Source organism: Nelumbo lutea, chromosome 3 (assembly GCF_056320005.1).
Source record: "Nelumbo lutea isolate HS-2025 chromosome 3, American lotus-T2T, whole genome shotgun sequence".
Taxonomy (NCBI): domain Eukaryota; kingdom Viridiplantae; phylum Streptophyta; class Magnoliopsida; order Proteales; family Nelumbonaceae; genus Nelumbo; species Nelumbo lutea.
The window spans coordinates 51,327,336-51,340,347 of NC_142686.1; the positions used below are offsets into that span (position 1 = coordinate 51,327,336).

General features: G+C 38.4%; 1 protein-coding gene across 1 annotated transcript in view; it reads left to right on the plus strand.

Moving 5' to 3' along the window:
* The window catches only part of LOC148864923 (AT-hook motif nuclear-localized protein 14-like), a 29,765-nt gene extending 17,462 nt beyond the window's left edge, over positions 1–12,303 (plus strand). The window contains exons 3-6 of the mRNA XM_088977785.1: positions 8,273–8,404; positions 11,193–11,354; positions 11,468–11,762; positions 11,858–12,303. Coding sequence (XP_088833911.1) covers positions 8,273–8,404; positions 11,193–11,354; positions 11,468–11,762; positions 11,858–11,922 — 654 coding nt within the window. The 3' untranslated portion in view covers positions 11,923–12,303. The remainder of the gene's footprint in view (positions 1–8,272; positions 8,405–11,192; positions 11,355–11,467; positions 11,763–11,857) is intronic.
* Positions 12,304–13,012: the final 709 nt, after the last annotated feature.

Sequence of the window (13,012 nt, forward strand, 5' to 3'; positions counted from 1 at the left end):
CCACATAGTGATCATCCCCCACCTTCAAAGAAATCAGCCATGGTGGTTTCCAGATGAGGTTTTCCTGGTAGACATATGCATGGTAGAGATGGAGGAAATGTGAGGGGTTTTAGCCATGGGCCTAGAGGTGTACGAGGAGGTGGTAGAGAGTTTGGTTGTGCAAGAGGTGGTGGTGGTCGTAGTGTTAGTGGTCGTGGTTCAGCTCGTGAGTGCTCACATTGTGGACAAGAAGGTCACACAATCAACTTTTGTTATGATCTTCATGGCCCTCCATCCACTTGGGCTAACCAAACAATGGTGGAAGGTGATTTTGGGAGTCTTAGTGTGATTGAAGATGCTCATACTTCCGATGTTGGTAAGGATAAAGACATAATTTCTATCTCATGTGAGGAGTATGAAAAGCTTCGCCAGTCTGCCTCTTCTAGTTCTACCACTGCGACACTTGTGAAGTCAGGTATTGCTTGTCTTGCTTCTAGTTCTTCACCTTCACCTTGGGTAATTGATTTTAGAGCTTTAGGCCACATGACTGGCTCCTCAGATATGTTTGTATCATTGTCACCACCTTCTACCTCTCAAACCGTTACCTCAGTTGATGGCTCTTCTTCTACTGTTACTGGTACCGGTAATGTGTATCTTGGTTCTAACCTTAGTTTACGCTCGGTTTTTTATGTTCCTAAGTTTCCCTTTGGTCTCTTGTCTGTAAGTAAGCTTACTCAAACCCGTCATTGTTCAGTAACATTTTAACCATCATATTGTATCTGTTGGAGTGATGCATTTCTCATCTTTTGTTTTTTCATAAACCGTATGCCTTCTTCAGGCCTAGATGGTGAGTCACCTATCTTGTTTCCTTCCATCTCGCCTTTCTCTCTTCCTCCTCGTGTGTTTGGTTGTGTGCGTGTTTGTTCACAAATTGGGTCCATGCCATGATAAACTTGACTCCAGAGCTATTAGATGTGTTTTTCTTGGTTACTCACGTACTCAAAAAGGTTACAAATGATATGACCCTGTTTTATGGAAAGCTTTTGTTGCCCTGGATGTTACCTTCTTTGAGAGTTTACCTTATTTCTCTGGATGTGAACCTTCTCCTTTTATTCCCCTTCCCTCTGAATCTGGTGATGTCTTTATTCCCTTGCCTACTATGGAGGATCTTATTCGACCATCTATTCATAGAGTGTACTCTAGACGTGATAGACAATCAGAATTGTCGCCAGTAGTTGATCTAGCTCTAGCTTTTGACATGTCACCAGAGTCTTTGCCGTTGATAGATCCACCATCCTCAGATCTTGATCTTCCTATTTCCCTTCGCAAAGGTAAGCGTACTTGCACAAATCATCCCCTTTCTCGGTATGTCTCCTTTGTTCACTTGTCTCCTTCACATCAACGTTTCATTTCCCTCCTATCCTCTGTTTCTCTATCGTGTTCTGTACAGGAAGTCCTCTCATCTCCTAATTGGAAGAAGGTGATGGATGAAGAATTTCATGCTCTTTAGTCCAATAATACTTGGGATTCACTTCCTTACCACTTGGGAAGCAGGCCATCGGTTGTCGATGGGTATATACAGTTAAACACTATCGAGATGGTAGTATTGAGCAGTTTAAAGCTCGACTTGTTGCAAAGGAGTATACTTAGACTTATGGCGTGGACTATTCAGAAAGATTCTCTCTTGTGGCTAAAATAGGTTTTGTACGAGTGCTCATTTCTTTAGCTGCCCACTTTGCTTGGCCCCTATTTCAACTTGACGTCAAAAATGTGTTTCTCTATGGTGATCTTCAAGAGGAGGTATATATGGAGCAACCTCCTGGGTACGTTGCTCAGGGGGAGTCAGGAAAGGTGTGTCGATTGAAGAAGGCTATCTATGGGCTGGAACCACGAGCATGGTTTGGTCGTTTTAGTAGTGTGGTGCAAGATTTTAGCTTGAAACAATGTAGTGTTGATCACTCTGTGTTTAGTAGACTTGTCATTTGGGAAGATCTTTGTAGCGGTGTATGTTGATGATATTGTTCTCACTGGCAATGATACACATGGAATTGATGACTTGAAACAATTCCTACAACAACACTTTCAAACTAAAGATTTAGGAATCTTGAAGTACTTTCTTGGAATTAAGGTAACTCTATTGAAGTGGGGAATCTCTTTGTCACAAATAGACTTGTTCATGGGCTGGGTGGCTCGACAGGCCGGCCCAGCCCCCGGACGGGCTTGAACAGGTATATGGGCACGCGGGCCTAACCTCGGGCCAAAAAGTTTGGCCCGCAATAAATTCAAGCTGGGCTCGGGATTTGCCAAAATAGCCCGGCCCGACCTATAATTAAACCTATGTAAAAACCCTAGTCAGTTCGAGTACCCCTCTTTTTTTTACTTCTTTGACTCTTTCCCTTTTTTCCAGCCAAACCCTTCTCCAATCTCCACATCCTCCACACTCCATAGTTCTCATCCTTACACTCTCAGGCAGCCACAATCGGCGAGGCGACGAACGTTCACCAGCGCAACATCTTCGGCGGCGGCGGTGAGCTCTCTCTCTCTCTTTCTTTCTTTCTCAGACGCGAACTGATCATTGTCAAAATTGCAGGTCAGGCTTGCAGCTCATAGACCAGTCACCGACTCACCGCGAACTCTCCGTCGTATATAATCACTAGCGGCAGTGGTGAGTTCTCTTTACCACTTTATTCTATTATAATGTTTAGTCGGTGGCAACAAAAAATCTGACAGTAAACATGTTTGTCTTCTTCCTCTTCTTCTTCTTCCACTTGTTAAACGAGAAAGACAGAGAAACAACACTAATCAGTTATCAGAAAAGCAAGCCAATCTGCTCTATTGAAGCAAGAAACGTGTAAAATCGCAGGTCAGGCTTTGGGCTTTTTATCAGGGCCGGGCTTGGGCCTAACATTTTTCCATTAGTGAAGATTAAAAGCCCGACCCGAGCCCGACCCGGCCCGGCCCATGAACAGGTCTAGTCACAAAGAAAGTATGTTTTAGATATGTTGGATGAAGTTGGGTTGTTAGGATCCAAGCCAGTTGAAACTCCCATGGATCCCAATGTGAAGATGATTGATAGTCAAGGGGAGCCATTAGAAGACCCTACAAAGTAGCGGAGACTAGTAGACAAGTTGATCTATCTTAAGTCACTAGGGTTGACCTTTAGTGTTGGAGTCCTAAGTCAATTCATGCAGAATCCAACAACTGCTCATTGGGATGATGTTATGAGGGTGTTCCTGGTCGAGGGATTTTGTATATGAAAGGGGGAGATATTTCTCTGGTAGGGTACTCAGATGCAGATTGGGCAGGGTCTCCGATGGATAGGAAGTCTACTATAGGTTATTGTACTTTCTTGTGCGGGAATCTCATTACTTGGAAGAGCAAGAAGCAGAATGTAGTTGCTATGAGTAGCGTTGAAGTTGAATTCAGGGCAATGGCCCATGCTACCAGTGAGCTATAGAGCATCTTCTTTGAGAGATGAATATCACAATTTGTAAATATTGATAAAAAAATCACAATTTGTAAACCCGTTAAATTGTTTTGTGACAACCAAGCTGCAACACATATTGCCTCTAGTCCAGTGTATCATGAAAGGACTAAATACATTGAAGTTGAATGCCATTTCATGAGAGAGAAAGTGATAATGGAGAGGTTGTTACACCCTCTGTTAAATCTGAAGATCAAGTAGCTGATATTTTTACTAAAAGTGTGGGTTGCTCAAGGATGGACTATATTTGTAACAAGCTGGAACTTTATGATATATATATGCTCCAGCTTGAGGGGGATTGTCAGAATTGTTAGAAGTAGTTAACAGGGGTAGTATTGTCATTTTTCATGTTATTCTTTCTTTCTTATATCTGCTGTAATTTTCCTAAGGGTATTGTAATCATTTCAGCCTTAGTAGAATGTTAATACAACCTAGGTCGACAATAAGGAATAGAGAACAAATTTCTCCTTTCTTGTCTTCCCTTTTGTCTTCTCCTATTCTTCTCTTTTCCTTCCCCTTCTCTTCATATCTTCTCTTTCTTGCTTCTATCCTTTACTTCTTTTTCCTTACTTTATTGAAGTTGGAACAAGTATAATAAAATATTAAATACAATTGTTAAATAAAATAAAATTATCAATATAATAAAATAATAGCATTTGGGCCCGGACCCCTACTAAGCCCCTCAACAACCTTTTTTCTGGTATTAATTCTTTATCCACAATACAAAACATTCATTATCATTTATAAATTATGTTATAGTGGAAAGTACTAGAGTATATGTAAATTAAGGATATTATTTTATTTAGGTAGAAAATGTTATAAATGTAAAATAGAGTTCAAAAAATATCATAAAGATAGAATATAATCTAATATAAAGTTAATATATAAATTAACTATAAAAGCAATAAATTGAATTTGACAATGTATAAAAATATTATAAATAAATTCAATTTGTTGTATATATGCAAACTAAACGGTATTTTATTTAGGTGAGGGTGGACTTTGGTGCAATGGTTGGGTTGCTCCATTGTGAATTGGGTGACCGGGGTTCAAGTCTTCCTCTCTCTATGTGTAGGGGTAAGGCTGCGTACATTGGTCCCTCCCTAGACCTTGCATTGGAGGGAGCCTCGTGCACTAGGCTGCCCTTCTTTATTATTTTGTTTAGGTAATGAAGGTCTTAACTATAAAACAAAGTTAAAAATTTCAAAAAATAGGATTAATATTAAAACAAATATATATGGAAGTAAATATAAAAGATTCATATAAAATAATTTAATTGTATCCTTGAATGCATAAAATGTTACAGATAGCTTTAATATGTATATATGGATTTTTAATTTAGATAGAAAAGGTTATAAACATGAAACACAATACAAAATAAGGATTTTTTTTTGATAAATGCAATACAAAACAAAGATTCAAAAGCATAATATTCATATTAAGAATACATGTAATGAAAAGAGAAATGTAAATTGGCTATTAAAAGAAAATAAATTGTGTGCAAATACATACATGTATACATTTAGAATATCTTGTGTATTGTATTTATATAGTGTTTTCTTATTTGAAACAAACAAACAATTGTTGTTGAATCAAGTGCTAATATGGATTGTGGTAAGATCGTTAGGGTAGCTCATTGAGAATGGTAAGAGTGTTGTCAAACTTTTCAAGATCAGATTGTTAAGGTAATTCATTGAGGATGGTGGATATTGAAATTCTTATTAGGTTTCCCAATGATATATATTATATAGATTCAACTTTAATCTTGACATCGGACCTTCTTAGCAAGGTAGGAGGGAATGGTCCACCTACACTGGATTGTTCAGAATGGGGTGAAGTGCAGAAGCTTAACTTTGATGGATTCTCTTTGGATTAACCCAAATTATGTTGCAATGGCTTTGTCATACTTGTTATCTCTGGGTCTGTGGGGTAGGGATTTTGTGGAGAGCTGAAGGCAACTTTTTTCTCAAGGCTTGAGATCAACCAATAATCTCAGTTTGGCTAGCATTGAGGTGGAGCACAATTCAAACCAGGTTATTAGGGGGAGATGGACATTGGTTCTAGTTGGCAAGGGTCATTGGAGAGGCTATGGCCTATGATGCCCAATCATGGATATATACATGAATAGATAAGGGAAACATGGTTACAACTTACAATTCTCTGTTTCTTAAGATCTCAGATACTGACACTAGTACCGATATCTCATTTTATATGCTTATGTTGCTTTTACATCTATCCTTTTATCTTTCATTTATCAGTGATTATATCTTGCCAAATTAATTTTATAATATGATCATGCTAAAATATAATAGTCTACATATTGGGTATCTATCATTAGGTATGCTAGGTATTGACAGGTATCCAGACATCAAAGACTATGATTGGCTCAGGTTCCTTGACTGCCCAACTTGTTAAGTTCATGGCTAAAGGGTTTATTTTGTATTCTTTTCTTTCTTTTATTTTTTTTGGGGGGGGGGATAGTTTTTAAGGCGCCAAGGTGAGGGTCTGTGACAGGGGGGCGCCTAGTCGCCTAAGCGGGCGTAGTGATTTAAAAGGTGTGCCTAGGCGCATAGGCGAGGCACATTTCAGGGTAGGCGCCTCACCCAGGTCCTAGGTGCAGCCTTTCAAAAGGCGCACGCCTGGTGTGCCTAGGCGTGCACCTGGTGTGCTTTGCGCCTATTGAAATGTCTTCTTAAAAAGCAATTAAAACTATAAAAGCATTATTTTTTGTGTGAGAACTAAGAATTTAAGACCTAACGTGGACTTGTTTGGGCTTGCCTCGAGGGGTATGGCACAAAGGCGGCTTGTAGAATCAGGAATATAATATGTTTTACATCACATTAGCTACTTGAAGTAATGCAATTGAGAAAAAAAGAGTGTGGGATTTATATGCTTGAAAATGTTTTATATATTTGATTATATTTTTAAATTCTCATTTGAATATGCTTTACATGTTTTATTTATGTATTTTAATATTAGATAATATGTTTTTTAAAACATTTATTTTTAAATTAAAGTTTATATTTTTATTAATATTATGTTTAATAAACTACTTGGTGACTGGGCGAGGAGAGCCCCCAAGGGTGCCTTGTTGCCTAGGCGTCGCCTTGACAGCTATTGGGGGGGGGCGATAAGTTCTTCGGTTATTGATTAGGAAAAGAGCATAAAATACATTATACTTAAGAATACCAAGACATGCTTAGATTCTCATCATGATTAGGTTTTCTGTCCTTGAAGAAAGGAAAATTTATTCATGAAATCGCAACCCATGCAAATGGAATACATGGAATACTCAGGCTTTCCATGGGAACAAAATGAAGAAGTTCAGCATCTCCTCTGTTGATACTTCATGTAGTATGATCCTGAAGACTGATATAGTGTTTAACTGACCCTGAAGACTGGCATGTATCGTATGATATGGTATGATACGTATTGATACTTTGAACCATGGTTAGAACCATCATGTTTCATGTGTTACTGGGCTCTATGATGCCCAACATGGCTGGATTAGGTATCTGTAATGGAATTTGCACTACATTTGAATTACATGGTTCTCAAACATCCACTATTATAAGCTGCACTTATTTGGACCCTTGAGGCATTATCAATTTCTGGCTTTTGTCTTAAGGGGTAGGGATGATTAAGTGGTCTCTTAGTGGTCAGGTTTCCACTTTGATCTGCAGAGATGGGTTTCTTTTTGGTTCTGGATGTTAGTTTCTTGTTGTACATTGAAGTCTGAATTTGTCTGTATTAATGAACACATTTTTTTTTGATAATTTTGTATTAATGGACAATGAATACAAAATTACTAATAAGAAAAGGAGGAACAAGACTAGGATCTTGCATAGATAGAACCAATATCTAAAGAAGCTCCTAGCCTTCCAATACAGCCCTGGGGGGTGTGGGGCACAGAAACACGGAACCTATGCTGGTAAAGATCTTCATACAGAGCTTTTAATCATATTCTCCTAAACTCTTAGCAGCTGAAAGGCTGGGGATCTGAAACCTAAAATTCTTCTTTGCCCCAGGTGAATTAGCATCATAAGTAGGCTCTGAATAAGCAAGGACTGCTTCATCTCTGCTTCCATCTTCTAGCCCATCTAATATTCAAATATTCAAAAGTTCAGGTTGCAGGGGAGAGAGCATCCATTAAAGTTGAAGTCGATGTATCTCCACCACAGAGGGGGGAGGGGGAATCAGGAAGTTATTACAGGTCTATCAAGGATCCAATTTCTGTTGGAAAATCTAAAACTATGGCTCTTGCTTTTTCTTGTTGAAGAATCAGGCTTTTTTGTTAGTTTTCTCCTTTCTGTGTTCTTAGTGAATTACATTATGTGAAAAGGAAATGCTATAATGTTGTCGACTTGAAGTGCATTACACAGGGCTGGTTTTTCATTGAATTATTTGACAGTATCCAAGATTCCTATTTGCCTCTTGGGAAGGATCTATTTTTTTTCCTTTTCTTGTCTTTTTCAATTTTTGTAACTGAACATGCTGGATAGCAACACTTTTGTCATGTGCATCTCTTTTCTGAGACTTCATCATATTCTACTTATATAATACACAAGTAGATTCTTAATTTATCAAATACCCTCAGATTGTTGGTCTCACTCAGACTCTCAGTCTACTTAAATTCTTTTACCGAGTCTAATAATTCATTAGGTGTCTCATAGTCCATCATGTTTCAATGTTTTATATCTTGTTTTGACTTATTTTTACTTGCCGATAATGGGTATTTTCAACAGGTCAGAGAGTGGAGTTATTTATGTGTTTATGTAAAACCTCCTAACACATGGGTTCATTCAATAGGATGTGGCACAGAAGATAATGTCATTCATGCAGCAACGCAAACGTGCAGTCTGCATTCTTTCAGCTTCTGGTTCAATTTCAAATGCATCTCTGCGTCAGCCTGCTACACTAGGGGGCAACGTGACATATGAGGTAAATTCCGTCAGTGTTTTTTATTTGCAGTGAGATTAAGTAGAGTGAACACATTATCTGCTAATGACTTGCAAAATTCTAGCTTGAGATTTCAACTTCTTGTTCTTTGTCTCTTTTGAATCTGCTTGTTTTTTGTTTTCATTTGTTTTTTTCCCTGTTTATATGCTTATGGAAGTCTGTTTAGGACATTCAACATCTTCAAAAATAATAACTAAAGGAGATGTTTGGATGGATTATGACTGAATTTTAAACTAATCAAGTTATTTTTCTCTACCCACCTACTCCAAAAGAGTCATTTTCCTATTTTTCATACTTTTCACTTTTTTAATTCTTTTTTCCTTTTTCATGGCATTTGGAACTTCGTCATTGGTGTCAGAAAATGAAAATTTAATATCACTTAAGAAACTATATTCCTATCCAGTGGTGACTGGTGAGGATGTCTGCAAAGGACATGCAAAATGACCAAGTTTTGAGTAGGTGAAATTACTTGAGTTCTACAAGTTAATATGAAAATATAAGGCTAGGGTGGAGGAAGCCACTCCTATACAGTGAGGGTCCTGTGCAAATGGACCGGACCCAATCCGGTCTGAACCCATACAAACTACGCCCAATCTGATCCAATTGAAATGCAAATGGATTAGAAGTTACACAAAAAATATAAAATTGTAGAAAAATAGAACCTAGTGGACGAAATCAGAAAAGTGACATGTTAACCTAAACATTCCTTTCAAAGAAAATACAAAATTATAACCTAGTGGAAGGCATTCCTCTTCAACATAAGATCAAACAAATCTTATCTACAAGGACCTACTCTGAATTCTGAAATGTGATTCAGACTACAAGACATCCCTGACATTTAGAGTACTCTAGCATGCTGTTGCCACCCTGAAATGGCATTCCTATTTGCTGCTTTTACATATCAAAGCATCTGATCTGCTAAGGTATAGTTGATCTTCCCAGGTTCGGCTTTTGTAAGATACCACTTAAGCTCATTTTCAAAGACTGCAGCATTGAAGAGGGATCTGCTCTTTAGCTTCTCTATAACATGCCACTTAATTTGAAGAGAATATGTTTATCCTTTTGATTGAAAATAACCTTTTGGCTTCTGCTCCTCTCAACCTATCTCCATGTGCATCAGGTACATGTATGGTCACTGCTCGTTTTCTTTCGTGAATGAGGATATCTTGTTAGAGATCCAATTCGTTGGATTAAGCTTCATACATACTGAACTGATTAAAGAAAAGCTTTCTACAACTTGGAAAGTTTTGATCAACCATTGTCACTCCTGAAGATAAATGCATTCAGATATTGTTTGCTTCTAATCATCTATTCGTTTCACAATCAGTTAAGAAAACACTTATTTGAACAAAGAAAATAACAGAGCCTGAATGATGCACACACATCGACATCACTACACACCTTTCTAGAAGCATACCTGAATGAGTGGATAACAAAGCCTGCTAGAGAGAGAGAGGGGGAGAGAAAGGGAAAATCAAGCACTGAAGAGAGGGGTGCTGCCAGAGAGAGAACCCTATTTGGCTGTTCACTCAATTTTTTTTTTTTAATTCCATTAAATAAAAGGAGAATACAAGAGGTGATAAGTTATCACCAAGAGAAGGAAAAACAAACTGAGACTAACTATCACAAATCATCATCATACTACAGAATTCTAGCAAAATAAAGATCAAAACAACTCGAGGACTAGATCCTCAGCTAACTCCACTTTTGCCCACCCGAAACGTGAGCATTTAGAACCTAGCAAAATCAGGACCCTAATCTTCCCCTTCAAACACTTTCTCCTGCTCATCATTGTCTTTATCCCACATCTCTCCCTGTTCACTCAATCACTGGAGCCTGGAGACTGGAGAGAACCCTATTCCACTCAATCGCTTGATCACTTTTCAAACGAGAGGATTTGGACTGTTGGACTCATCAGTCATCAGTTTTGTCAAAATTCCAGTCCACTGTTTGTATGGACCATTATGTTTGGACTGGTTTGACTCCATTCAATTCTTTGGACCATCCAGTCTGTCCAAAACACATTTGTTTTGAATGGAGTCCAATCCAAACCCGGTCCATTGGCACCCGTACTGAGAGCCAAGAGAAAGCATTTGCCACAGTTTTCATCTTCTTGCTCAGTCCATTGACATGGGCAATGGCATGTTATCCTGGTTTCAAACGCATTATTTTGTTAGTTTACATTTAAGTTCTAAGATTATGAAACTAATGGTTATAAAGTAGCTAGTAACCCTGTTCTTAGTATGAGCCAGCTATATATGTATATTGTTTTAATCCCATTAATCCCCATGGGGTCTTGGAATCCTTTGGGATGGGTTTTCTATTTGACTTTGATACTAAATTAGGTTTGATTTGTGATTAAATAGCATGCTTTACATTTAGAATGGAACCTACCATCCTCGTGGTGAGTATTAGAAGTTTTGGGGCTCCTTTTAGATTTTAGAGCGAGGACCACATTACTCTCCATGATTTTTTTATTATGAATTAATTTTTTGGCTCCTTTTTCTGAACCGAAGGCTTAGCTACATGTTTCAAGGACTCCTCCTGTCTGAGGATTTTGTTTACGAATGATTAGATTTTTGTCACTGTGTTAGTTATCTATTGGATGATTACCCGTCTTTACACTTGGTAATGCAAAAGAAGATAATTGAATACTTTATTTATCAAAAAAAAGAGAAGGTAATTGAAATATGGATCTATTTCCTGTTCTCCGTTACACATTTAATTCCATCATCAGGGTATTAAAGTTTAATGCACTTTTGGATTACAGGGGCGTTTTGAGATCCTTTCTCTTAGTGGGTCTTTCTTGCATAGTGAGATTGAGGGAGCATCCTCAAGAACTGGTGGACTCAGTATATGTCTGTCTGGTACTGATGGTCGCATAGTTGGAGGGGGAGTAGGGGGCCCTCTAAAGGCTGCAGGCCCGGTACAGGTACTATTGCTTTGAGATGTATTTTTTGGTTCTATTAGGATAACACCCGCCTGCCCACTGGAAACTGGGAGAAAGGACAAAAATAATAAAATTAAGGTCACCACTCTATGCAGGTTATTGCTGGGTCCTTTGTGCTTGATGCCAAAAAAGATGCTAGTGCAGGTGTACAGATTGATGCTTCTGCTAGCAAATTGCCCTCTCCACTAGTTGGAGCAACAGTTTCAGGTATAGGCTTCAGGTCAGGACCAGATCCATCTGGAAGAATCACTTCTAGAGTAAATGATGATCATCAAAATATTGGTGTGGGTCATTTCATGCTACAGCCTCGAATGCATGTAATGCCATCTCGGTCAACTGATTGGAGGAGTGGCCCAGATGCTAGAGGAAATGCCAACATTGAATTAACAGGTGTGCATCCTCTGGACAGAGAGATTCTCTTGCTTGAGAAGTTGGGATAAATTTTACACTGATGCATATTTGGCTATATTGAGTTTTGTTTACAGGAAGAACAGATCATGGGTCATGCCAATCTCCAGAAGATGGGGAGAACGAACATATTCCAGGGTGAAGACTGGGTTTTCATTGTTTAATGTTAACCGGATGGAAAATTTGTTGGAGAAAGAAGCAATTCATGATGGGCTCTTACTCTTATGAGAGCAATGGATGTACAACCCTGTATCATGTTTGATGGTGGCATAAAGTATGTACAGGATACTAACACTTTTCTCTTTTTCGCAGTTGATGCTTTTGTTGCTTCTTACATGGGTGGTGATTTATGCTCATTCTAAAATCCAATATGATGTAGCTTGTGCATTCTGTGCATCCGTTCATGGATGGATTATGTATTGCTACTCTCTGTTCTTGGATTTTATTCTTAAGTAGTTATTGGATTTTCATTCTGTAAGTTTATACATGTTTATAAGATGGCGGTGGCCGCATCTTCAACCTCTGTTGAATGGGTGAGCCTTCACTCTATGCGTTTTCCAGTTATCTCTGTGTGCGTGTGCACATGGCAAATGTGTCTGAAAGTATATGTTTCCATTTCATCACCCAAGTGACAATGTTCAGGCTATTATATATATATATATATATAGATAGGTTGGTTTATCAAACATGTAGGTTGGTTTATGTGGAGAAAGTTGTGAATTTGTTTGACTTCCGTGGTTTGTTTAGCAGCAAGAAGCTCATAAAAATGGCAGATTGGATGTATGTGCAACGATAATTAAAGTGGGACCCAAAGACGAGAAAAAAAAAAAACACCAAAGGAAGATGGAAGGGTTGACAAAGCAAGAAGGCTTCCTAAATAAAGTTATGCCTTTGTGTTGTTGATAGTCTTGGCCTTTTCGGTTTTTGTGGCTGGGCTGGGTTGGTTGGTTTATTTTGGTTCCATGCTGATGGGTTTAAGTTGTTGCTAGGGGTTCTTGTGTTATGTTAATTAAGGGCCTGTTTGGTGTGTTTCTGTACAAGTCTTTCGATTGTTTATAAGCTAGGAAGACCAATTTTTGGTCTATTTCTGTTTGGCTTGCGGAAAATCTAGCTGCCAAATGATGGGGCACTGAAAAGACGCAAGAAGTCCATTTTGGGCTGATTTCGGGAAGTTTCAAATGAAGCTTTTTGTGTCTTTCGTGTTTTAATTTGGTACAGAAAGATGTACGTCT